We start from the raw sequence: 27,989 nt of genomic DNA on the forward strand, positions 1-27,989 counted from the left end.
GAGGAAGAGGAAATGGATTTTATTTGGTGGAATGTAGAGTATTCTTTCTTTGTTTTAATATAAATGGCTTATAAGTACCTTTACATGCCGGTGAAAATATTATGCTAAAAATTGAAAGGAAATGTAGGCTGTAGGGAGAAAAATATGTCAGCTAAGAATCTAAGAAGATATAAGGAAGCTATTAGAAGAATAATTAAACTGAAAGGGTGCCACCTATATTACATGAAGAAAGAGAAAGAAGAGCATACACCATAGTCCCAATAAATTTAAATTGTTATGGAGGTAAGTGATTGAAGGGTGACTGTCATACACTTCAGGGTAATAAAGTAAGTGAAATTCCACAGGAGAAATGTGGAAAACTGACCAGGAGCACAGAGCGGTTAGCTGATATTGGTGAGTAATGATAGATAAGCACCCAGTCCCAGACTCTGAACTTTGCACAAGCTCTTTGACTATCAGGGAGGAACGACACCTATAATGCAGTCAAAGATAGAATGATGACAGAAAGCATGTGCTTGTTGAGAAGAGTAGTTAAAACATAAACCGTGGACCTTACAATGGTTAGGGAAATGACTTTTAAAAGTTGGAACTAATATATGGACAAAATAATTATATGACAAGTGCTGATGAGTCAACAGGCAGCATGATAGGAGTGGGAGAACTACAAAAAAAAAAAATAAAAAATTACTATGATCAAAGAGTTGGGTGTGGAAACTAATGATTTTGATGGAACAATATCCTGTGGGGACAGAGACTTCAGTGTGACTTAGGAGTGGTTGGCTGAGAAAGAATAAATGAAAGTTCACTGCAGAAGAATGGGTCAAGAACTTGGTTGTTTAAAAAAGGTCATCTACAAGTACGATAAATTCATCTCTTAGAATGACATGAACATGAAAGTTCCAAACCAAGACCTTAAGTGTTTTAGAACAAATTTTAGTTGAAGCAGGAAGGTAGAGTTGGGAATCTGCATGTCTTTCCCTTTGAGAGGATATCTGAACATATAAGACATAAGAGAAGATGGATTTAGCCTTGAAAAAGTCTTTTGTATGAAAGGTGGGTGTCCTCCAGGCATTATTCATACTTGTTATGGAAGGATATATTGGTGAGGACACAGAGAAATATAGGTTTTATTCTCTTGTTCTCTGCAATGGGCAGATGGCATTAAGGACAAGAATGGCAACAGATGGCACTATGAAGGAAGACCTGAAAAAACTGTGGGTGATTCCCATGGGGCTGGAAATCTTGAGTACAGTGACTTGATCCTGATGACTAATTACTGGAACAGGAATCTCAATTGTCTCACTTTCTCTGGGTACCTTTCACAAATCCCACTGTATTGAGTTTGAAACCCCTTTTCTGTATCTTATACCATATGAGTTATCTCATCATCCATCTTGCAATTACAGACATTTCTCACAAAATTATTTCTTTCTCCTAGTAGACAAGTTCACCGGGGAGAGCAATCACTCTTTATTGCCCCCATGTTCTTTTCTATTGGAGTACCTGTACTAGAAAAAGTTCTATCATGTTAATGGATGAATAAGTAGCTTTTTGAGACTTGTAAAGAAGTGTGATAAGAAGGTAGACTTGGTAGCATGGGGAAATGGACAGAATTAATACTCTCTAAGATATAAATACCTTTTCTTTTGGGAGGCTCTTGGCTTTAGAAATATCTCATTCAAAAAGCAGATGGAGTGACAGAAACATTACTGAGGCCCTAGTATTAGTTCCAGATGTTTGTAGTCATGTCATTTTGTACCTCACCCTGCAGAACATATTTTACTTGCCACCCTCACCACGCCTACCCCTGTTCCATTTTAGTTGAAGGGGTGGAGTTCTGACTCTAGGGACATTGTTTCCCTCAAGCTAGCTCAGGGCAAGCAGATGTCAATCTGCTGATAGCCCCTTTAGATTCCTCAACAACAAGAATAGCTGAGACATAACCCATATGATTTGAGGAGCTCTAGGTTGTTTCCAGAGAATGTCATAAATACCTTCAGTGTATCTGCCACACAACACCACTCTGCCACTGGAGTAGCATTTTCCTAAATGCTCTTCTCTCTTCAAAAAATCTTTACTCTAAGATCCAAGATGGGTTGGTGAGTGTATACTGGGTAAAAGTGTGGAGGACAGAGTCTTCTCAATTGAAGATGAGGCTTAATGGCATGAGGGAGTGAAGATGTAGGAAGGGCTGAGAGTAGAAAGAATGACTTCTCACAGTTTAAAACTTCTTCTTGACCCAAATATGAGTCTAGATGAACATGCTTGGAGAAACAAAGAAAGAAAGAAACATAGAGACTTGAAGAGAAGAGGCAGATATCATGAGAGACACTCAACAAAAAAAGAAGGGAAAGGAGAAACAAAGAAAGGAAAGTAAAGGATGGAGAAAGGGAGACTCAGAAGACTTGAGAGTTGGCAAGAGATAAACCTAATGCCTGCTACCAATCTGCTCGGGAGAGGCCCATCAGACTCCCAGATGCCAGGACAGAAAGTGGGCACTGACCAGCTCCAGATGTTGTTGCCTTTTTTGAGGAGGGGAGGGAGCAGAGAGAAAGGGCCTGCTGCCTCTTCAAGAGCCAATATTCAGCTGGCCTTCCAGCCCTGAGCTAAATGAGCTGAAGCTTGAAATTCAATGAAGAAAGACAGAAGCTTCTATTATTTTTTTATGATAAAAAAATCCATCAAATGAGCAGGAGATACCTGAAGAAAATATGTGGTAGGGATATTGCCATACTGGGAAGTGGGAGACTGTAATCGAGGATGAACCTGTTCCCTTCTAGTCTCACTTTCTTAATCCTTATACTGAGGAGGACTCCATGCTTAAGGTCATTCATTCTACCCCAAACTCATGAGATTCTCAGCATCTGATAAACACATGACAAAGAAGTAACAATCCTGATGGGACCTGCCACTTAAAGATCAGAAACCCCACCACCACCACCACCAATGACTAGATGGTGGGTAGTTTCAACTCCGCCCAGCTATACAAATATCTCTTATTTACATCTGCCTCCAGGATTTTCCTCAATTACAGAAAACTATACAGATACAACATGGGCTCTTGGACTCTGGGTAGAGGTGGTCAAGAAAAGAAACCCAAACCCTAGGTCTGGCTGTGGGTCTACCACTAACTCCTGATGTTCATGATCCCCCACCCCCACCCCCAAGTCCCTCTCCTCTGAGTCTGTAGGTCAAAGAGGAGCCTTGGACTCATTAAGTTGGCTTGTGCTTCAGCTCCACTTCTCACTCCCCCACTCCACACATGTCTACCCTGCATGAGAGGCTGAAGCTCATGCCAGTTGCTCTGATGAGGCCACATGGGAGAACCAGACGTCTGTTTTTAATACTGATGACAGATTAGCGTGCGGGGAATTTAGCCACCCCACAAAACAAGCCCCGTTTCTGCTCAAAAGAACTGGAACAGGAGGCTTACGCTTGGCGTTCTTAACAGACTCCTGGGACTCACAGAGAAATGCCTTGTCTGAAGGAAACAAAGGGGGGCACCAAACCTGGGGCGGGGGCAGGAGCAGGAGTAGGGGACAGAAGAAAGGGAGAGCGTTTCAATAGCTCGCAGGAGTGTGCCGCAGATGGCAACCATAAACAGTACGTGTTTGCATGAGCACACAGGAGCAAGAGAGAGAAAGATTTGTGTATGCTCCTATGTCTGCATGTGCTTCTGAATAAATAATCGCAGCACTGAACTTGGATGCTGTAAAAACCCAAAGATCAAAGGCTAGCACCCAGGATTCCCTATTCTGGCAGCACCTGACCAACTATGCTGAATTCTCTTTCTGAAACAAGTCTTAACTATATTTTCTTTGTTTTTTTTTTCTTCACATTTCTCTTCCCCTCCCTTCCCCGTTCTGATTTCTCTCCCTGCTCTAATCATGGAAATAAGAAAGAGGAAACTAATCTTTAAGTATCTACTATGCCCCCAAGAACTGTTTTATAGTTGATCTTCAAAATAGCCTACCCATTCCCTAGATGAGGAAACTGAGACCTAGCAAACACGTTGACACATACTAGATCTCTCAGGGAGAAGAAGCTAAAATTGTAGCCCAAAGCCATCTTTTCCAAATTCCTATTCCTTCATTGGATTTATGTTCTTCAGTGTAAAATTCATGCAATTAAGCTGACGGATTCAAATTCGGGCCAAGTTAATCTTTCGGAGGTATTACGGTTCAGATTTGAAGTGCCACCAACTAAAGTGGTGGTTCTTAACCTCCCTAATGCTGCGACCCTTTAATATAGCTCCTCGTGTTGTGGTGACCCCCAACCATGAAATTATTTTCTTTGGTACTTCATAACTGTAATTTTTCTACTGTCATGATTTTAATATAAAGACCTGTGTTTTCCAATGGTCTTAGGCAACCATTGTGAAAGGCTCAATCAACCCCTCAAAGGGGTCATGACCACAGGTTAAAAACAGCTGAACTAAAGGCTTCTATGTTAAAGACATGGTCCTCAGCTACAGGATCCAGTCATGGAGAGGTGAATGGACCCTGGGAGTTCTGCCTTAATACATATATTAATTCACTGATATATTATCATCATCTGAGGAATTATTAGAAGTCAGTGAAATCTAGGTGAGGATGGTTGGAGAAGGCAGGTGTCAGGAGTTGTGTCCTTGAAAAATCTTGTCCTTATTTCCTCATCACTCCCCCCACACTTTCTTCCCCACTCTTTCCTGGATACCAAGAGGTAAGCAAACTCCTCTCATGCACACTTCTCCTGCTTCACTCCAGTCAGGCCCAAGGAAGTGGAGCCAGCTGATGAAACTGAAACCTCTGAAATTGTGAGACAAAATAAATCTTTCTTCCTCTCAAGTTCTGTTTTTTCTTTTCTTTTCAGTCTTTTTTTCTGGGTATTTTTTTCATAGCAGCATAATAACTAACACATGGCTGTCAAGAGGTGAGCTTATGTCATGAGGCTGGAAGTGCTTTTACCTGCTGAGCCAAAGAAACTGCTCCATGGGGCTAGAGAGCTGGATCCATGGTAGAGGTGCTCGCTGCCCAAGCATGATGCCCCCAGTTAAGATTATCAATATCCATGTAACGACAGTGTGAAAAAAGAAGGTTCCTACTGGCTTGTTGGCCAGCCCCTCTACCTGAAATACTGAGTTCCAGGTTCAGTGAGAGACACCGCCACAAAAAATAAAGTGGAGAAGCATTTGAAGATGATGTCATGGTGTCAGCCTCTGATTTTACCACAAGAATAACTGTGTGTGTTATTCACACACACACACACAAACAGGCACACACACACAAAACTGCTCAATAGCTTTACTGTCTCCTAAAATAGAATTCAAATTATTATTAGGAATTTGAGCATATCCAGTAACTAACAGGGTAAAAATCACGGTGTTTGGCATCCGATAAAAAAATTACCAAGTATGAGGTCAACAAGATGGGTCAGAGTGTACGAGTACTTGCCACACAAATACAATGATCTGACTTTTATTCCCAGAACCCACAATGAAAGGAAAGAACTGCCTCCCAAAAGTGTTTTCTAATCTCCGTATTATGAACACATGAATACTGTGCACACAAACATACACACACACACACACACACACACACACACACACACACACAGGAAAAAAAATCAAGTACACAAATGGGAGCAAGAAAAATGAAATCTGTAATGAAGTACAAAAATGAATCAGTAATCCAACCCAGAACTGATACAGATGTTAGAATTAGCAAAAAGGAAATTTAAAATTAAATTCCATGTGAAAAATATTGTGCTGGTAATATGGCTCAGTGGGTAAAGGCACTTTCCACCAAGCCTGATGACCTTAGTTTGATGCCCAGAACTCACATGGTGAAAGGAGATAACTAACTACAACAAATTGTCCTCTGACCTCCATATATATACTCCCAAATAGTATGCACATACCCCCCAAATAAATAATCAAGTGTAAAACCATTAAACAATAGTCCATTCAGGGAAAAATATGCCTATAACATCATCTCAGGAGGATGAGCAAAATGACCAAAGTTTCAAGGCCAGGTATGACTTCATAGGGAGTGTCTGTCTCAACAAAATAAAATAAGCCAACAAGAAAGATAGTGAATATATCCAGACATAACTTTCAAGAAATAAAATGGCAACTAAGACAAAAATTCACTGGACAAAATTAAAAACAGATTATATTTTAGAGGAGGTACTAGAGGCAATATGAGAAATTATTCAAATGAAGCATGGAAAGAAAAATAAAAAAAAATAATAAAGCCAACATCACTGATGAGTAATACCTTCAAGTGGCTACATACACATGTAATTGAAGTTACTGAAGAAGAAAAATGAGGAGAGAAGAAACCTATTTGACAAAATAATGGCCAAAGTGTTTCCCCAAAGTGATGAAATTATAAACCCACAGATCTAGGAAAGGTCAATAAATGCCAGACAGGAGAAACACTGAAATTGTTCAAAATGAGTAATAAAGAGAATTTTAGTGGCTGCCAGAGAAAATTAGTCTGCATATACAGAGAAACCGGGCTAAGAGTTATGATTTAGTTCTCACATGGAATAAGGCAAAGAAGAGAAATGGATAGCATCTTTCAATTAGGGAAAAACAAATTGGTCAACACTGAAGTCCATATCCAGCCATGTTATATTCTAGAGCTAAGCCAGAAAGGGTGCCTCACTGACTGATGTGAACTGTATGAAAATGGTAAAAAGTGTTCAACATCTTCAGCAGCTATAGAAATGAATATTAAAGATACTTTGAGATTTCATCATAGAATGACTAGGATAAAAAAAAAAAACTGACAACAAATGCTGGGAAGAATGGGATTTCAAACTAGTCCATGGAGTTGTAAACTCATCCAGCCACCCTGGAAATCAGTGTGGAGAATTCTTACAAAGCTAAAAGTAGGTTTACTACATGACCCAACTCTACAACTCCTTGGCATGTGACCAAAGGACAACAGTATCCGACTCCACAGATAATTTGTTCAGCCCTTTTCATTGCAGCTCCATTGACAATAGACAGGAAATGGAAACAACCACTGTGTCCTTCAACAGATGAATGGATAATGAAAATGTGCTGCATATACACAATTCAATATAGTTCAGCTACAAAAACAAATGAAATCGGGAAACTTGCAGGTAAAACAATGGAATTACACCATATTATACCAAGAGAGGTAACCCAGGCCTTGAGAGACAATGTTCTCATTTCTGGATACTAATTCAGAATCTTTATATGTATGCATAGAACATGGAGGAACTACAGAAAGCAGGAAAGTAAAATGGGAACCGTGGGAGGGGACTTCAGAGAAATGATAACCTGGCACAGGTGCTATGAAGGAGAAAAGTGGGAAAAACAAGGTGTGGGATTTATCTGAGTAAGTGGCAGGGAGGGCCAGACAGAGATTAAGGGAAGAAGGAGAGGTAAATAACACTAAGGTGAGTTTAAAATGCCAAAAGGAAACAAATTATTTCATGTTCACTTAAATATAAATATAATATACAAGTGTATATATATATATAATATACAAGTATATATGAAATTATTTAAAAGAAGTTACACTCCTTTGGATGATAATGCTTTTCCCCAAGGCCACAGACTATTTAGCATCATTCCAGTACCAGGCATGCCTGCATTTGTGTAGATGCTCAGAGAAGTCTAAGGGACTCCTGAAACATTAGAGGTTATTGCCAGTGTCCTTGGTTGCCCCACCCCAGAACTTGATGGTATGACCCTACTGGTGAAAACATTGCACACTTCAGACACAGGACGTGGAAGACTAGAGCTTGAACTGACCTGGAAGCCTCCTCTCTGAAGATGAGCTCTTGTAGTATCCAAAGGTGTTAGGCAATGTTCTAAGGGGAAAAGGAATTAAACTCCTACCCCAATGTAGAGGTTATAAACCATACCAATCAGTACAGCAAAATAGATCCAAGAGTGCAATAATGGGATCTATATCTCAGGAATAACCAACAGTCATCTAATTGAACTTAAGGCCCATTCAATAGGAGGGAACACACACCCAATACTGCAAATCTAGCCAACTGCCTATGCTTGGTGAAGTCATGGACCCTAGAGGTAAGCCTACTACTGCCACTTTCATAAGCCAGTATAATTCTTTGCATTTTAAATACTTTTCCTTATAGCCACAGCTAAATGTAACTGTCTGCATGCCTCAGAGAAGCTTCTTTTTTTCCCCAGCAGATGGAGACCATCACAGAAATCCACTGGTAGTAAAAATTCAGAAAAAAACTGACTAAGGGTTCTCAGCTGCAAAAGATATATCTATAGCACTCTCCCTACACCTAAGGTTCACGGAACATCATAAAAGAGAAGGTGAAAAGATTAGAAGAGTCAGAGGACCATGATACTCAGTATAAAATAATGATGTCCTATAAACGACAGGGAGCTACAGTCATGAAATCTTAACAAAATTGTCTCCTAAACAATGGCAACACCATTTGATGTTCCTATGTGGATGGAGGGAATCTCTGTCCACATAGCCAACAGCTATAACTACAGCCAATTAAAGGCTGCTAAGCTACCTGATAGGATATCTAATCTCAAGTATGAATCCCTAAATGCATATGCATATAAATATAGTAGTAGGAATCAGTAGGGTGTGTGTGTGTGTGTGTGTGTGTGTGTGTGTGTGAGAGAGAGAGAGAGAGAGAGAGAGAGAGAGAGAGAGAGAGAGAGAGAGAGAGAGAGAGAGATTGAGAATAATAATTAAAGAGTAAGAAGTCATAGTCATAAAGTTAAGAGGGAGTGGGGATGACAGAGCAGAAATTGGAAGGGATAGAGTATAAAGTAGAAATGATGTAAACACAGTACTCATGTATGAAATTCTCAAAAACTACTAATAAAATAGCTATTAAGATGTAAAGAAAGATGCTATAACTTAAGACAAGACCCAAAACAATGGAAGAGTCTCATTTAGTAAATCAACAAAGAAGATACTCTGAGACCATAAAAACTATTTAAAAAAAGATAGATAAGAAGAGGTAAAACCTAAAATAATCAGTAAGATTCAAGAAAACAATTAACAAGATGATAAACTAAAACCTAGCCATACCCATTTCACATTAAATGTAAGTGGTCTGAACAACCAAGTTTGGCACGCATAAAGTAAAAGCTGATAGCACTTTGGGAGAAAAGAACAAAGCATATGAAAAGACACATGCACCTCAAATTCCATTAGGAACCCAGATACAAAGTTCCTAAGCACATCCAGTAGACAACTTATAAAAATAAAAATATTAAGTTCCAGCCAATGAGTTTTCTTCTGTCATCTATAACCCAAGTCTCACTATATATATCATATTCTGCCTTGCTTGAAATCAAAGCAAAAGTAGCTCAGAAAGGAAAGTTGGGGAGATAAAAAAAAAAAAACCTCAGAGAGAAGGAACAAAACAAAAACAATTTAGTGTTTACTTTTATCTATTCATCCCACAAATATTGAATGTCATTCTTTATGGTAGATGTTGAGAACTCTTATTGATTTAAGAAATTTAAATCATTCCTGTGGTGAAGTATTGCTTGTAATAAAGCTTGCCTGAAGATCAGAGGACAGAGCAAGCCACATAGTTAGCCATAGAGGTCAGGTAGTGGTGGCACACACCTTTAATCCTAGCACTCGGGATGCAGAGGCAGATATCCATCTGGATTTTTTGAGTTCAAGGCCACACTGGGATACATGAGATTAATCCAGTCTAAAAGAGAAACAGAGCTAGGCAGTGGTGACACACACCTTTAATTCCAGCACTTGGGATCACACACCTTTATTCCCAGCACTAGGAAAGTTGGGACAGGAAGTGATATGGCTGGGAAAAGAAAGGAATATAAAGTGGGAGGAGACAGGAACTCTGGCTCTTTCAGGCTGAGGAGTTGGTGAGGTAAGAGGTGGTGGCTGTGGCTTGCTCTGCTTCTCTGATCTTTCAGCTTTCACCCTGATATCTGGCTCTGGGTTTTTATTATAAGACAATTTAGGATTCATGCGACACATTCCTTCTTATGTTTTGTTTTTAATGTATCTGAATAAGCAAGAATTTACACTTTTTAAGATTATAATCTTTCAATTGTGTCTTTGTTCTATGGTCTTGTGGAGATGTCACCAGATGGATATCCTTGGGTTGGCCTCAGTTTCATGGTCTGTGAGACAAGCACAGTACAGCAATCCCTTTAAACTTGGAGCAGTTCAGGGAGAAGCTGAATAGTGTAGGCAGGTTAGTGTGTAGCACAGAAAACAAATGCTTAATCAATTTCTGACTGGAAAAGCATAATGACTGCCTGGAAGTCTCAACAGAGTATAGAGCATGGATTCATAGTACAGTTCAAATCTTCTTTGCAATGTCAGGACTGTAGGAGAATGCAGAGTTAATGTTCTCAGTGACAGCCAAATGGAGTTCTCTCAAAATCCACATTCCTCAAAGCTCTTGCATGCTTGCATCATTTCTAGCTCTCTTTTACCCTAACACCAGTTCAAAAAGACTACTCCCATTACATCTCACCAGGACAGGCAATTGCTTGAATATTCTCAGTCCCAGGCTAGTATAGTTATGTACAAATGCTTTCAAACCCAAGATGTGTAGGCTTTCTCATATGTAGAAAGGTCAAGTCCCCTTCACATAGAGTAATCTTCAAATCACACAAGATAGTGACTGTCCAAGTCAGAGGAACTCTTTGCATCTGTAACTTGTTGCTGTTGTTTACTCAAAATCACACCAAAACTTCTCAGTGCCTTCTCAAGACAGGTGACACCAAGTCCACAAAGACATGAGAGAATCTGGTTACATCCTCTGTCATACTATTCCCCCACCCCCACCCCACAAAGAGAGAAGTACTTACCCGTGTACAGGTCAGTGTCTGTGTATTCATCCACTTTCTTGTGCTGCAGTATATAGTCAGAGACTTTGGTTCCAATGGCTGGCTGAACATCTATCCATTCTAGGGAAACTACAGTGCTGGAAGGCTCCACTGTTGGAGAAAGTCGTAACCTAATGGGGGTGAGGTGACAAAAAGATTGCTCATTTGCCATTTTGTGTAATCTGGGTCCCTAAACACTTGCAAAAGCTTCATCCAAGGTTCAAATCATGATTCTGTCAGCTACCACAACTTTGCATGGCCTTAAACAAACCACTTCAGTTTTCAAGGCTTCTGTTTCTTCATCCACAAATCAGAGATATAAAAAGCTTCTTTTAAAAGCAATACAATATTCCAGAAATTAGTCTATGCTCACAGTATGTGTTCAATGAAAACTGGTTAGTGTTTGATTTATTTAAACTACATTTTCAATGGTGTTTCATTTCACAGAAATAAATCAGCAAGGACTAAGCACAGATGCTTTCATTCTTCCTGCCAGTCCCTTGAGTTCCTGAATGCATCAGTCAACTTTTAATATTCTCAAGTCTCTCCAATTGGTACTTAATACTCTCTCAATAAGAGAAAGGGGCTTTAGAATAAATACTTCTACAAAGCAGGAAGAAAGAGAATTGTTGAACATTGTTACTGGACTGGTCTTTGGAGACAATGGTTTGCCATTCCCTCATTTCACTAAGTAGGGAAAGTAAGATCCCCAAAGGGAAACAGTGTGCACAAAGTCATATGACAAGACACAGACAAGATCATTATGGTAACCTTGCCTACTCTAGGTCTAGATTCTTTCTTTATACCCGCTATGCTATACTACCTCTACAAGGACCATCTTATGGATTCTCTCTTCCTACACAGGTGTTTTATGGGACTCTGGCTGCCGATACTGACTCCTGACTATTCCTTCTCACACCACCTCTTCTTAACACACTTCTCCAAAAAAGATGACCTTTTTTGCTTCCTCTAATAAATTTCTGGTGTCAGGTACTTCTAATAGGCTGTTCCATCTGCCTAAAAATTCTTAGCACTTGTTTCCTAGCTCACTGTTCCTGTTGTAATTCAGGTCCTTTCAGAGATATTTTCTTTATTAACCCTTGCTTCTACCTAAAACATTCCCATGAGTCTCCTCATGACCATCTTTATTTTTCTTTAGTTTTTAATTTAACATGAAACCATGTCTTATTTACTTTTAGCAATCTATCTCTCCTATCTCATTATCAGCTTCCTACATCTGTGTGGCTTGTCTCTATCCTGATCATAGGTATTTTCTAACCCAGTGACCGACACACAGAAGCTGGCTGGAATTATTGTCAGAGAACTGAATAAAATAGGGTAGATTCTATAGTTTCTTTATCTCAGTAGCTGCAGTAGTCAAAGTAGGCATTGGCAAAGCAAGTTGGTTGCCCAGGAGAACAGTGCTTAGTGGGTAAGCACAGGAAGAAGAAATGGATCACAAGACATCATTTTAAAACACTATACACTGCAAACTGTGTATGCCCCAATTTCTGTTTCCAAGAATTTCGTCTTTCCCAAAGGAGAAGAGAAGCACCAGAGATTTTAATGATCTGGGGAGGCAACCTGAGAACACAACAAAAATCATAGCTTTGTCTGATAATACAAGAGTGTGAGCCAATGGAAAGGGGTAGGCAAAGGAAGAGGGGCCGTACATACTTACACCGGCTGTGGAAGTGGGCTACAATTGGGAAGCCCACTGGCATCAAAGGCACTGAGGTCACACCTGCACCAGTCATCAATCACGTCTCCTTTTCCAGAACACCAGTAGGAACTCATCAGTGCACTCTTGAAGGCCTGAAAGAGAGAATGGCAGAAGGGACGACGATGATAGGGACTAGCAATAAAGGTGTATTGATGGTCACAAAGTTACACCACAACAGTTGTAGCAACCTTCCTGCTTACACATTTGTGGCCTTATCATCCAGGTTCTCCCATCCTGAGATACTCATTTCCCAGTGTCCAGAATTATCACTGAAACCTAATGCTAACAGCATGTTGGGAACTTCTCTTGACCCTGGCACTCTACCTACTAACATAGATCCTCTTCACAATAATCCCACATGATGAATATTACTGATATTTCTCATTTTATGTATGGAAAACTGAAGCACATAGAAAGTAACTAAGGTTCACAGGTAGGAAGTAACAGAGCTTGGATTGAATCCCTGGCTCCAATCTATGGATACTATCTTAAAGAAACCCAGTCTCATCTGCTTCCTGGTCCCAGAGCCTGTTCTACTAGAGATACTACATCTGATTATCTCACTGCCCTACTTAAAAATATGAAGCTTCCCACAATCTTCAGGATTAAATCTAAACTCCTTATTTAAGTTCCTGGCCTCCTCTCTCAACTCCTCTTACACAAGTCTTAGGACCTTCAATATACATTATTATCTACTTTCATGGAAGCACTAATAATTTCCCCCAGTAGTCAATTCCTGTCTACTAAATTAGGAGGCAACAAACTGTCTCTTCTTAGGGCCATGAAGTAAGCATTTTTAACATTGTGGTCAGGTGGTTTCTGTTATAATTACTTAATACTGCCTTTGTACTATGCTAACAATGTCAACAATACTTTAAGTGAATAGTATGTTATAAAAAAAGGATTTAATTGGCAATGTTAGTCAGTGGGGTAGATTGGGTTTGATGGCCTTGCTTTGCTAATCTTGTTTTAAATGATGGTCACTGGTCTATTTAATTCTAATGTTTCTCAGTTTCTTTTAAAAAATATCCACTTTTAAGCTTGGAATTCTCCATTTTCATTGAATTCCAACTCAGTGTGTTTGATCTTAAATAAGGCTTTCCCTTAAGCCTGAGACCGATCATGCTCTTTTGGACACTGTGACACTAGGTCACTCTACCATCACATCTCTGTATCTGTCTTACCCATGATATTCTAATCCTAATTGCTACCAGGGGCAAAAGATAGACTGTCTTCCTAGGAGTGTTCTCACAGGACCCATTGTGATTCAGTTAGTATTTAGTGAACAAATGAACAGTCACTTAAAAACTAATCATTAATATCAGGTGGAAAAGGTAACTTGAAAGGAGTTTCCTGCACCCAGTGGATGACAGGCTCAAGTATTTCTTGTATTGTTATTTCTACATTTCTCATTTGAGAAAATGCCCTGGTTAAGTCACTTCCTTTGTGCTGACATTCCATAGCTTTGGGGATTGAGGATGGGGGATCCAGCTCTTTAAAACTTAGGGACTCCAGAAAATGTTGATCTTTTGCTCCTTTGCCAGTATATGCTGGGCCAGCCACGAGTGTTTTCTTTCCTTTTATGTTACTTTACTTTTTCTGTGCTTTACAAATGGACTTTGTATATTACCTATCACCAAGTATACCTGATTACTCTGATGTCACTTTTTTATATTCTGCAATTGTTCAAAATACTGAGGAACAGAATATTTAAATATAGCAAGTATGGGTTCTCCATCCTCACCTCCTCACAGGCACATAAATCTAGGTTAGTAGTTCTCAGCCTTCCTAATGCTGCAACACTTTAACACAGTTCCTCTTGTTGTGGTGACCCCCCCAATCACAAAATTACTTTCGTTGCTGATCCATAATTGTAATTTTGCTACTGTTATGAATCATAATGTAAATATTTTTGGAGAGAGAGGTTTGTCAAAAGGACTGTGACCCACAGGTTGAGAATCACTGATCTAGAAGGAGAAGGTATGTATCAAGAATGTTGTGTGTAAATGTACATCCTACTTTTCCCAGAGGCACAAACAGGAAACCTCCAATGAGTCGTCCTTTGTGTTCTCACCAATATCTTCTGCTAGAGATGAATGAATTAATCAATTTCTCTTGAGTCAAGTATATATCTAAGGACACAAACATGAACTATAATAAAAGCTAATGTTCATGAAGTGCCCAACTTCACATTTCAAAGTACTTCAAGCACAAATCCTGAGCAAAAACAGCAATGTTGGAAAACTGCCATTACATATTTCAATTTATATTACAGAGGCATAGCAATAAAAACTATGTTATTTGCATAAAAACAAAAAAATTGAAAGCCCAAACATGAGTATGTGTAACTTCAGTCATCTAGTTTGACAAAGAATGATGAAACATATACTGGAGAAAAGATAGCATCTTCAATAAATGGTGCTGGGGAAACTGGATGTCCACATGGAAAAGAATGAAATTAGACCTGCATCTATTGCCTTGCATTAGAAACTCCAAATGGATCAAAGACCTACATGTGAAGCCTGAAACTGCTAGAAAAAAAAAATACAGGCAACACTCTACAGGGTACAGATGTAGGAAAGAACTTTCTGAATAGGAGGAATCCATTTATCCAGGAACTGAGGCCAACAGTTGACAAGTGTAACCTTATAAACTAAAATCTTCTGTACATTTAAAAAAAAAAAAAACAATCAACTGAGTGAAGCCCACAGGATGGGAAAGAATATTTATCACCTATACATCTGATGGAGGATTGATATCCAGGATGTGTAAACAACAACAACAAAGAGCTGAAAAACAAAGTAACCAAACAAAGAAAACAAATTATCCATTCAAAAATTGGCTTGGATCTAAACAGGAAATTCTCAAACAAAAACAGTGGCTAAGAAATATTTTTAGAAGGACACCTCATGCAGCCTTGAGGCAGGAGCAAGGGCTTGGACTTGCCTCTACTGGATGTGCCTCCACCTGGGAGTCCTTGCCTTCTTGTGGGGAAGAATGGGGGGTCAGTTGAGGGGGAAGGCTGGGGAGAGTGGGAGAAGAAAGAGGGGGATTTCTGATTAGTGTGTAAAATGAAAAAAAATTCTTAATAAAAAAATGAAAAAAAAGAATGTAAGGAGACCATACAATATTTGAGAACTTCCATAAATATGTTTATTGTCTAATCCACTCAATAAAACATTTACAATGACAAAAAAAGTGTTCATCATCCCTAGCAATTAGGGAAATACAAATCAAAAGAATTTCACGATTTTATCCTACTCCAGTCATAATAACAAAGATGAACAAAACAGCTGATAACAAATACTGGAGAGGATGAGGGGAAGGGAACCTTCAATCACACTGTTGGTGGAATTGCAAATTGGTCCAGCCACTCTGGAAATCAGTGAGGAAAACACTCGAAAACTAAATTAAATCTGCCTTATGACCCAGCTACACCATTCTTTGGCCTATGCCCAAAGGATTTGATATCTTATACCATATTTATTTGCTCAGCCATATTCACTGCCACTCTATTGACAGTATCTAGGAGACAAAAACAACTTGAATGTCCTTCAACTGGTGGATGGATTACCAAAGTGTGGTACATGTATGCAAGAGAATATTATTCAGCAGTAAAGAAAAATGAGATCATGATATTTGAATGTAAATATATAGAAGTAGAAAAGATCATATTGAGTGAGATAATGCAGACCCAGAAAGACAAACAGCAGAGGTTTTCTTTCATATGAGGATCTTAACCTCATGTTTTCAGATGTAAGTATACAACCTGGAGTAACTACAAAAACCAGAAAAGCAAAAATGGGTTTATTTTGAGGGAGGAGCAATAGATGGAAATAATAAGGTGGAAGTAACTGAAGAGGGAAATTGGGAAAATATGAGGCTGAATCTAATTAGGCACCAGGGAGAAAAATAAGTAAGTGAAAGGAAGGTGAAACAACAGTAAGAATGTCTGAAAAAGTCATGATGAATCATTATCTAATTACAATTACGTCTAATCCACATAAGCCTGTGTATTCATATACATATACAGTATAAATGGAATTTTTCCATCTGTGCTGACAATGCTCTCCTGAGAGCCATAGACTATTAAAAAAAAAAGAGTCATGAGAACACCCCTTTTGAGTTGTTGGTCAGGGTTGTACAGGAGACTCCCCAATCACTGTAGGCTATTGCTGCTGCCCTTAGTTGTCTCCTAGGTATGAAATGGAGGTCCCTACTGCTAAAAATGCCATACAATTTAGACACAGGATGCAGAGGACCTAAACTGGATGTGACCTGAAAGATTCCTCTTTGAGAACTAGGTCTCATGATACGAGAAGGCACAATGAAGTTCCCAAAAGAGGAAAGCAATCAGTAGTCCTACCCAGTTATGACATCCATGAATCACATCAGTGACCAGCATGGCACCATAACCGTTCAAGTGCAATAGTGGCGTGCACATCTTGGTGCTAACTAACAGCTCTGTAATTGAGCTTAAGGTCAGCTCAACAAGAGGGAAACCCTGCCTGGTACTCAAAACCTAGCCAATTACCTGGGGCTAGTGAAGTCATGCTTGGAGGAAAACCTGTAACTACCATTTTACCATACCAGCCTAATTTATAACTACATCTGGCATATTCATCCTTAAACCCACAGATAAGTGTAGTTATCACCTCTCATCAGAGAAACTCCTTTTTACAACAGACAGAGATTACTACAGAAAACCACAATCAATCAAAATGCAGAAGAACAAAAGACTATTTGGTGCCCAGTCCCAACGGATACATCTATAACACAATTCCTACCCCTAAGGCTCAAGGATCAATGAAGAAAAGTGGGTGGAAAGATTTTAAGAGCAAGAGGAATGGGAACTTTGTTATGGGATTGTGTCTCCTAGAAGCATGAAAGAGGCTATACACCAATGAAGTCTCATCAATATGGCTGCCTATATAAGACCTGAACAAAGATGACATCACTACACTTACTACCAAGGACGGGAGAAAGCTTACAGGCTCTCAAGCCTAGACAAAGAACTACTGGCAAGTAGGGAATGCTGAGGCTGGAAGAAATGCTCTTCCCCAAGGAAGAACCTCCTCAAATTGGTTATCTAATACCAAAAGGTTAGCCCTAATGTAACATAATGTAGGCCAAGAAGGGTGCATTGATGTATTTAGATGTGTGTGTGTGTGTGTGTGTGTGTGTGTGTGTGTGTAAAGCAGCAATTAAAGAAAAGAAGACCCTGAATTAGAGAAAGAGCAAGGGGAGAGGCACATGAGAGGAAATGGAGGGAGGAAAGGAAAAAGGGAAAATGATGTAATTATATTGTAATTTCAAAAAACTAAAAAAAATATTTTAAAAAATGTGATCTCCATAACAGTTCTGAAAGCTATATAATACAACCTACATTTACAGATAAAAAGACTAGGAATCTGGGCATGAATCAATTTTTCCAAGACCACACAGCAAGAAAATGATGCAAGCAGAATGCAAGTCTATACTTCCATCACTTACAAAAGGGCAGGTCTTTTTGGTTCAGACATGAAGATCAGTGGGATTAACTTCCAGATTCAGTGAATTAAAACAGAACATGCTTAGTTAAATTTAAACTTCAGACATTTTAATGTAAGAATATTTGCTGTAAAGTACTTGGGCCAGAATTGACTCCAGAGTATGAGCATTGTTCCTACTATATCCCAGAATCTATGTTGGGGGCCAATGTTCCTTCTAATAGAATGAGAAAAGGAGGTACATTTGTAAATACAGGATCCAGATAGGAAAGTGTGAGTTTATACGGACTGTCAGACCTGTTCTCCCTCATTTGCAAGTTCTTCTTCAGTGCAATCAGTGTGCACAGCTAACTGCTCATAAATAAAGATTCTGCAACATCTCCAGACAGAGCTAAAAGCTTAATTACCTTAGTAGTGAAATCCAGGGCCATGGAGGAAAGTGACACAGATGGTAAGACTGTGTTGTAGTCCAGAGTGGAGAGAGAACATCCTGTTTTGTGTGTGCGTGTGTGTGTGTGTGTGTGTGTGTGTGTGTGTGTGTGAATATCTCTCTCTCTCTCTCTCTCTCTCTCTCTCTCTCTCTCTCTCTCTCTCTCTCTCTCTCTCTCTCCCCTCTCTCTCTCTCCCCTCTCTCTCTCTCTCTCTCTGTGTGTGTGTGTGTGTGTGTGTGTGTGTGTGTGTGTACATGCACATGTGAATGCATGTGTGGTTTCTGTCATCAATAGGAAACTGAACTTGTGGAAAACAAAACAGGAAATCTCCCTGGACTTGGTGAGTTTCACCATCTAGGCAGTTGTTGGGAAGAAATCCTGTCTGTGAGTCTCCACATCCACTGGCTGATTCCCAGAATGCTGGGGAACAGAATGGGGACTGGTGCAATGGCCAGGCAAGCCCTGGAGAGAGCACAAACACAGGCTGATAAAAGACTGACATCAAACAGGGAGCTCTTGCAAGGCATCAGAAGCCAGCACGGTGTCAGCGTGAATCACTCTTCCTTACGTCTTCAGTCCTTGCAACACTGCATCCATAGTCCAGCTAGATCCCAGGGGAAGGAAATCATGGAATGTTCCAGCTTCACAGGACTGGGTCTGTAAATCATCTAATCTAATCCATTTACAGATGCAGATACAGTGACCCAGAAAGCCTAGCTGGTTACCCCAAGGTGACAGATATTCTCAGTGATTCTCTTCCTTCAATTAATGCTCAAAATTACCCTCTGAAATGGGTTTTCTATCCCTGTATACAGAAGAACATGAAGAAGGAAGGAGCATGAAGAATTGAAGTCCATTGGAATTCTGTGCCATTGATCATCCTAGGTCATTCAGAAAAATAAATGTCAGGATTTCATCCAAAAATCTAATTTTAGTTTCTCTGCTTTGGATCATATGAGTTTTTTTTGGGGGGGGGGCATTGTGCTTGTACTGTGTGTGTGTGTGTGTGTGTGTGTGTGTGTGTGTGTGTGTGTGTATGTGTTCTCAGAAATAAATGAATATGTGTACTGGAGGCAATCTGACTCGTAGCATTTGAGGGGATCAACTTTAGCATGGTCATTGGTTTTCAGAACAAAGAAGGTTTGCATTTCCAGAACTCATAAATGCTTCCAAGTTCAAGCTAATTAGTAAACCAAGTTGAGCAGGAGGAGAAAAGCAGCCACAGAAATGTTAAGCAATCAAAATAAACTAGGATTTATTCCTAACACTATTGTGACTTTCTTATTTGAACTGCATAAGTGATTCCTCTTGTTAAGTCTCAATTTCCCCGTGTGCAAAACGAAGAGAACAATGATACATTATTGGCGGTTGAATTAAGCTTAGTAAATAGTCACTGAACTTCTTACTCCTTACCACTTACTGGCTAAAATTTAAGAAAGAGATGAACAAGACCCAGGGGCTAACTTCAAAGACTCATGGTTTAATGGTAAAGACAACACACAAAGAATTAAAATTACTATGGTTCAAATGTTGTGAATTCATATACACAGGAGGCTGTGGGAAGACAAAGAAAGGGGCCTTTCCAACTCTAAAATTATAACAATGCCTTAGGAATCTTAAACTCTAAGTAAACAACCTGCATTTCATTAAGATATTTAGTACAATGTACACAGAATGCCATTAAGCCCATGAATTAAATTCTGTTTTTGGTACTTCTCGTGCCTGTATTTTTATGACTGCATTTTTACACTAAAAATTGGTATTTGTTGTTGACAACAAATGAGTTATTTTTGATGTTGAGAGGGTTATGTAAGACTCCAGAATGAGACCCTGAAGCCCTCAGTCTATGCTTCATGCATTTTGTTATCTGTACAGTACTAATGTTTGGTCCTGTGGTTGCCCAGTTCTTGCCAAATAAGCAAGGGGAAAGTTGTCTAAAGACAAAATAGTCTATTATCTTCCTATCTTCTGTCTCCATTTTACTGCCTAATGCAGCAACTAACATGCGATAATCAGTAGGTGCTTGTTGAATTGATTTAAAATCTTATGTGGAATGTTGGAGGAAACAAACCAATTCATAAACAGAGAAAGAAAAGAAAATAGGTTTGTGACCCTCTTCTTCCCAAGAACAACTATATCATGCATGTCAATTTGGTGTCTACATCCAAAAGCTGAGAGTCAATCTGAGCTTCTTTCTCTGTCTCAAAACCAATCTCCTTCCCTTGGTCCCCAGCTATATCCCCTAAGAGGGTAGCCATGCCTCTTCAGTAGGTAATTGTCACAGCTTCTGGAGTAGAATCCAAGCTACAAATTCAGATACTGCTTCACATTCTCTCAGAGCTTTCTGAAACATCACTAATTCTTCTGTCTTCTTGCTTGAACATCTCAAAATTCCCACTATTTTCCAGTTAAAGCCTCTACTCAGGAAGTTGAGATTCGTCATCCCTTATCATAAACTGTGTCTCTTCTTTTGTGCATTTTCTACTGCTCACACTCTATGATTCAGATCATCCCACTTCTCAGGGAACTGCATTATGTTGTATCCACAAGCATACTCTTTGGTTGTAAATGCCCATTCCATACATCTTTTTCTCTGTTGAACTAAAGGAAGATCCCTTTGTTCAACTGAACATATTTTGACACATTTTCTTTCTTTCATTTTCTCTCATTCAAAATTTATAAATTTCATACTTTGTTGCAATTTGAACATCTACTATCCTTCTTACCTACCAGATAATGAAATCTTCTAATCAAAGTCATAAATATGGGTAATATATGTGTCTCTATCTATAAAAAACCTAAGTATACAAAGGGCTCCAAGATAGATAATAAATGATATAGAATAAGAATAACACTCTCTGTCAAGAACTAAACAGATAAGGGAAGAACCATTTTGAATGTGGGTAGTACCACCACATGAATTGGGTCCCCAAACTGAAGAAAAATACAAGTAGCTGAGTACTTGCATTCACTTCTTTCTGCTTCCTCACTGAGGATGCCATGTGACAAGCTGTGTCTTGTTTCACCACTATGCCTGTCAACCATGATGAACTGTATCTCTTGAAACTGTCAGCCAAAATAAACCCTTCCTGCTTTAAGCTGCTTTTGTTGAGTATTTTTGTCACAACAATAAGAAAACTAATTAATATAGAAAACTGGTACCAAGGGTCACTGCTGTGGCAAATTTCGCATTTGATTTTTAAGTCTTTAGAGTTGGTTTGTAGAGAAAATTTGAATTGTTTTGGCCTGTTGTCTAACAGAAGCCCTAAAATGATATAAACAAAGCTTAATGGACCATTGTGATAGGAGGCTGGGAGAACAAAATTCTGAGAGTAATGTGGAAAATGGTCTTAAGTGACAGTGGAGTCCACATGATGGTGGTGATGTTCACAAAAGAAAGCCGCAAGCATGGAGAGGATCAGACCCAAGAGAAAAGCTGTGTATATGTGCTGCCAGTGGCAGAACTGGTATATGGGATACCCTAAGTTGTTGGTGCCCAGATGATACCATTAAGAGCCTCAGGTGAAGACACAACTTCTCCACCATAATGGACCTTATCCCTACCAAATATGAACCAAATAAATACCTTCATCTTCAAGCTGCTTATGTTAGATATTCTGGCACAGCAATGGGGGAAGTAACTAATAGAGTCTAATTAATCTAACTAATGAAAGGACTAATTTTTAAAGCTATTTAAAGTAGGTTTATATGATATACAAGTTATAAAGTTAGAATCTTTTCTGGAGATAGTTGTAATTACCGTTTGGAGAAAAGTGATTGAAAATATAAAAAGAAGTTCTAGTTACCTTGGAAGATACTAGAGATGTGAGGAAGGGACAGTGGCTGGCATCCTAGATCTGTATGGAGACCAATTGCTGAGCCCATGCTCACCACATGTCTAATTGGTTAGGACTGAAGAGGTCTACTGAAGGGGTAAAGAAGGCAAAAGAGCAGTGTAAGCTCAGCACAATTAATAGAGGATTCTAGCCACATTAGATTTCAGGGGTAAACCATTACTGGTCCATGTGCTGAGATGCATTCATCAGCAGACCACCTCCATTGGCTAGAAAGAATTCCAGGTATTCACACCTCTAGTAGCTTTAAGTGATCTGGGATGAAATAAGTGAGCTTCAAGAGATAGGATGAAATAAATCATGCCCATGCAGTCTGACAAAGAAAGGGAGATTTTCTAGTCACCTTGTTAAAGAATCAGTGGTTGCATAATTAAGTAGCATGTGTGAGAACACATGTAGGGAGAGAAGTGGGTAGTGCTAGTTATCAGTATTTGTATTCCCAAACAGAGCAAGAAGGTTTGTGTGATGGTTCATCTCAAAGACTGTTTTAAGGAGGTATAAATAAATAACAGATGAGCAAAGGAAAGTGGGAACCTTCAACTACATACAAACTTAAGTAAAGCTCTGAAGGGTGTCTAGACGTTTCATTGCCACTGATTTCTTCATGGTGCTATAATCATGTATACATACAATATGCATTTGTCAAAATTCAAAAAATATATACTTCTAAAACGTATTAACAATGGCATTTGAGTGACAATGATAATGTAAGTGCATATTCATCACTTATAATAAATTGTACTACATTAATGTGAAATGGTTGGGAGCTGAGAAGTGGGAGTATGTAGGTAGGGAATGTACAGATATTCCCTGTGCGGTCTGCCAGTTTTACCAGGAACCTACAAAATGTTCAACTTGATATCTAGCCAGGTAGCACCTACCCTACATACTATTGAAAATTTGACCAAGAGAGAAATGCGGGAAAGGAGACAGGTGCCTACTGATTCTCACCTTACTCAAAGCCTGTCACTACACCTTCTGCTTGTCAACTTGTATGAGCCTCCCAACAATCTGTGGATATAACAGTCCTTCCTATCTCTAGTAATTTTAAGCAGATAAGCAAGTCAAGTATCAGAAAAGTACAGTTTCAGAATCACCTGGATTAAACCCAATAGCACAAAAGTCTACTTTTAATACTAAGCTCCATGCTAATTAGTTTGTGTCGATTTCACACAAATTAGTTATCTGGGAAGAAGCAATTTCAATTGATGAATTGCTTCTATCTGATTGGGGGCTATGGACAAGTCTGTGGAGAATTTTCTCCATTAATGATTCACGTGGGAGGGCCCAACTCATTGCAGAGGTTGCCCTTTGGGCAGGTAGTCATTGACTATATAAGAAAACAGACAACCATAGGGAGCAAATCAGGAAGCAGCATTCCCCCATGGTTTCTGCCTCTGATCCTGCTTGGGTACCCATCCTATCTTCCTTCAATGACTGCCTTCCATCAAAATGTGTAACCCAAACAAACTCTTATATCTCCAGATTGCTTTTGGTCATGATGTTTATCATAGCAAAAGAAAGCAAACTAAGATAAGCTCTAAACCCCACAATTACTCCCAACTTCTTCCAATCATCTATTTCTAGCCTCAGATCCCTCCACTCTGTAATGAAATACCAATTTGTAAGGACTCATCTCCAACGTGAGAAATCACACAACTCAACCTATGGCTCTATAAATCATGAGAACAACACCCAATCTCCCCTGTCAGGACACAGTGCTTTTGAAACTATTCTCCCCTAAATGATGAGAGCCCAACAGAACTGCTCCTTAATCTAGGTGACATGGGGAAGGCATTTAGAGCTAGCTGCAACTGCCTTGCCACAGTCAGTGTGGTTAATGAAAAAAAATTACACACACACACATACACACACACACACACACACACACACACACACACACACACACATATATATATATATATATATATATATATATATATATATATATATATATCCATCCATATGGGGGTCTGTCAACTCTATGTTCTCTAAGAGATACAGAGGCAAGATGACAGGGTTATGTGATCCTCTGACAAGGAGTTATTTTTCTTGACAATTACTCTCATATTTCAGCTCCCATCCATCTTTCAGGGGCTGAAGTACTAGAAATTCATTAAAAATAATAGCAAGCATTTTTGAACAATTTTATATGAATGACACAATATTCAGTATGCGGCATGCAAGAAATCATATTGTCACAGTCACACCATGAATTGAGTTCCACTATGCAGAGGATGAGGCTGAGGCCACTAGAACTTCGAATTCTTTTCCTTACTCACATAGCCCATATTTAGCAGAGCAAAACTCATACACATATTTCTTAAGCCCAAATGCTTAACTATTGTGAGCTAACTTAATATATCAAACTTATGTTTTAAGTTGCATTGTCCCCACTACACCCTTAAAACGTTGACATTTTTAATAATTTGTGGCATCTGTGGTTTGATGACAGTTCATATCACAAATCAGAATGACTTAATATTAGGACACAAACATGTGTGTATTTCAAACACCCAAACACTTACACATCTTCTCTGCCTTAATCATATTTCCTAAATGTTAAGGATGGGTGATAGTGGGGGTGCACTACTTACTTTCTGGAAGATGCAATTTAACTGTTTTGGTGAAACCTGAGTATACATTGGCCAGCATCATCTTCCAACACACACTTGTATTGACCAAGTTCAAAAAACTTGGGATGGGGAAATGAAGGTCATTTCTATGGCCAAAAAAATCTGGAGCCATAAAGAGGATGGCTGTATGCTTGTTTGTGGTAATGAAGACCTGAGTTTTATCTTTAGCATGAACACAGAAGCCAGTTCTGTGTTCATACTAGTAATATTTATAAGGACAGAGCAGGTTGCATTTATATATTTAGGAATACATATACACATACGTGTACAACGTTAAAGAAAAGGAAGCCATGAATTTCAAAGAGATAAATGGGAGTACATGGAAGGGATTGGAGAGATAAAAGAGAAAGAGGAAATGATTATAAGATAATCTTAAAAGATAAAAAAAGAATAATTAAAAAGAAAGCCAGGTCTGGTACCAGGCATCTGTAACCCCAGTATTGTGGATGCAGAGACAGATGATACTGGTTGTCTAGTTAGATAAAATGTGTAAGTTCTAGGTTCAGTTAAAAACTCTATTTTAAAAAATTAGTTGGTGAAGTGACCGAGAAAGACTTAATCAATTCCAACCTCTGGTCTTTGCATGCACATGCACATACACGCACCCCATGTGAACAAACACAAAAGCAAACAAGTGAATCTGGAAAAGATCAAACACAACCAAATACATTTCTCTGTAAAAGACTTTTGAAGCTGTTAAGATGCTATTTTTTAAGAAGCCCCCCAAAAGTCATAAAAATTTAGCATTTACCAACATCATGCATCCATACAACTTTGTTTTCTAGATGAAATCTGGGGATATGGAACTCTTGTTCAAGTTGTACCAATCTAGATTCTAGGCTGAACACAAAGCCTTCCACTATTCAATAGGTGCCCAGTAAAGAAAGCCTATCCCAAATCCACAAGTAACTGTCCATGCATAGGTGAATCTTTGGGCCTTGACTATCTTTCCTGTACAATAATGGGTTCAGATATTCTTATTTCTGAGGACTGGATCTTCTGGTGTTACCATGAGTCCAAGGCACTTCCTGAGTAGACCTCCAGCTTATGTGTCTTATAGATAGAACCTAGCATGACTCTGGCTGTTCAATTAGTATACACCATTTGGATTCCTCTGTGCTAATAACAAGCTCATCAAATCTCTGGCCTTTGCTTCTACCTCCAGCATCCTTCTTGCCACTAAACACTATTTAGTATTTTATGCTCCAATCACACTTTATCAGCCCTTCTTGCCCTAATACATCATTTCTTCTTTTTGATACACTTTTTTCAAAATAATAATTTTCTTTCAATATTTCTTCAGCTCACCACCAGGATTGATCCTCTGAATCAGGAACAGAGTCTTTCCTTTGTAATGCATCTTCTCCTAACTTTTCCTATACTAAACTGTTCTTTATTGCATTATACATTATTGACTATTTAATTGATAACTTGTCTTTCCCAATATACTGTGCACATGTTGACTTTGGGGACCCTGTCTGTTTGGCCTACTATTTAGTCTTTTGTGTTTGACTAATTGATTAATCAATTAGTTCATCATAGTTAATATCAGGAATCATGGTCCTATTATATTTCTCCCTTATCATTTTTCTACCTATCAGTACATATTATTTATCTATAATGGTGTGCTTATTGTAACATTTTCACATGTGTATTTTTAGCTTATGCACCCCCACTACCCTCTCTTGTACCCTTCCCATCCCCACTGACTTTCCAAACAGTCTTTTTGTTTCTACCTTCTAAATTGTGATATTATTATTTTTGTGTGTTCCATTATATTAAGGTTTCCTTAAAAGTCATGGGTAAGAGGTTTTATATATAAGATGGGCACCTTACCAGTGTTTGTACCATGGAAAAAATGCATCTCCATCTCCCAGAGACCATTAACTTACTATAGAGACTCAGAGATGCCTGACATTCCCTGGCCTTTAGTTATCATTATCTGTCAAAGTTTCTAGGAGTTCCCATGCAGGATATTGACAGTTTTATCTTGTGTAGGTCATGTGATGATAATCATAACTGCTGTCTGATAAAGAATGCTCCAAATACAATGCTTCATCCTGATCCTTTCTCTGGCTCTTAGATTCTTTATGCCACCACTTCCCCAACATTCTCTGAGTCTTGGGTCTGGGAGGGGGTGTTAAAAATAATATCATTTAGGGTCGAGTATTCAACAGTTCCTTATTCTCAGAACTTTGACTAGTTGTGTGTTTCTCCAGTTACTGCTGCCCACTGAAAAAAGTCTTCCTATCTCTCTGCCTTAGCTTAGCACATTTCCCCCTTGCCCAGTCTCAGGATAATTCTGTGCTCTTAATCTTTGCCATATTTCTACTCAATGCTGCCTTCAGTTCTGCAAAAAGCCCAGGACTTCAAAGAGCCAATACCTTCTACTTGGAAACTTTCCACACCCTCCAAGAAATATGGGAGGCTCTTTAAAATTTTGTGTACAGTACCACAAATAATAGTAGGAACAAATGAAGTCTTTTATGTCTGGAAAAGTTATATAAATTATATAATCTGCAAAAGATGGATTAGTTGTTCTTTGGATTTTTTGTTTATTTATTTATTTCTTCAAGGCTGGGCATTAAGGCCCCAGCTTCTTGTATATTAAGCAAGAGTTCTAACACTGAGCTATATCCCCAGCCCTTGATGTTTCTTCATTTGCTTATGATTCGGTCTCACTAGGTATCCAAAACTGGCTTTGAACTCATGACTATCCTGCTTCAGACTGTGAAATACTGAGATATCAGGAATATGTCACCTATCTGGTTCATATGGACTGGGTTATAATTGGGTTTTCTTACTCCAAATAATCCTCACATAGTGACCCCCTGCAACTTGTATCATTAATGACCAAAACAAGCTGCTGCAATTTAGAATCCTAGGCTGACCTCAGACCCACTGACATTCTTTGCAGAAGGACTCAGAGGGCTCCGAACATTGCACTTTTCTAAACTCCCTGGGTATGCTTATGAGCGATGAAATTCAAGAATCTTATCTTTTTAATCATTGGCTT

At 38.9% G+C, this 27,989-nt stretch overlaps 1 protein-coding gene across 2 annotated transcripts in view; it reads right to left on the reverse strand.

Moving 5' to 3' along the window:
• The window catches only part of Astn2 (astrotactin 2), a 968,023-nt gene that overhangs the window by 149,844 nt on the left and 790,190 nt on the right, over positions 1-27,989 (reverse strand). For both annotated transcript variants that reach the window (XM_059254463.1, XM_059254462.1), the window contains exons 18-19: positions 12,522-12,655; positions 10,823-10,971 (exon numbers count right to left, since the gene is read on the reverse strand). In XM_059254463.1, coding sequence (XP_059110446.1) covers positions 10,823-10,971; positions 12,522-12,655 — 283 coding nt within the window. The remainder of the gene's footprint in view (positions 1-10,822; positions 10,972-12,521; positions 12,656-27,989) is intronic.

This window comes from Peromyscus eremicus, chromosome 2 (genome assembly GCF_949786415.1).
Source record: "Peromyscus eremicus chromosome 2, PerEre_H2_v1, whole genome shotgun sequence".
Taxonomy (NCBI): Eukaryota; Metazoa; Chordata; class Mammalia; order Rodentia; family Cricetidae; genus Peromyscus; species Peromyscus eremicus.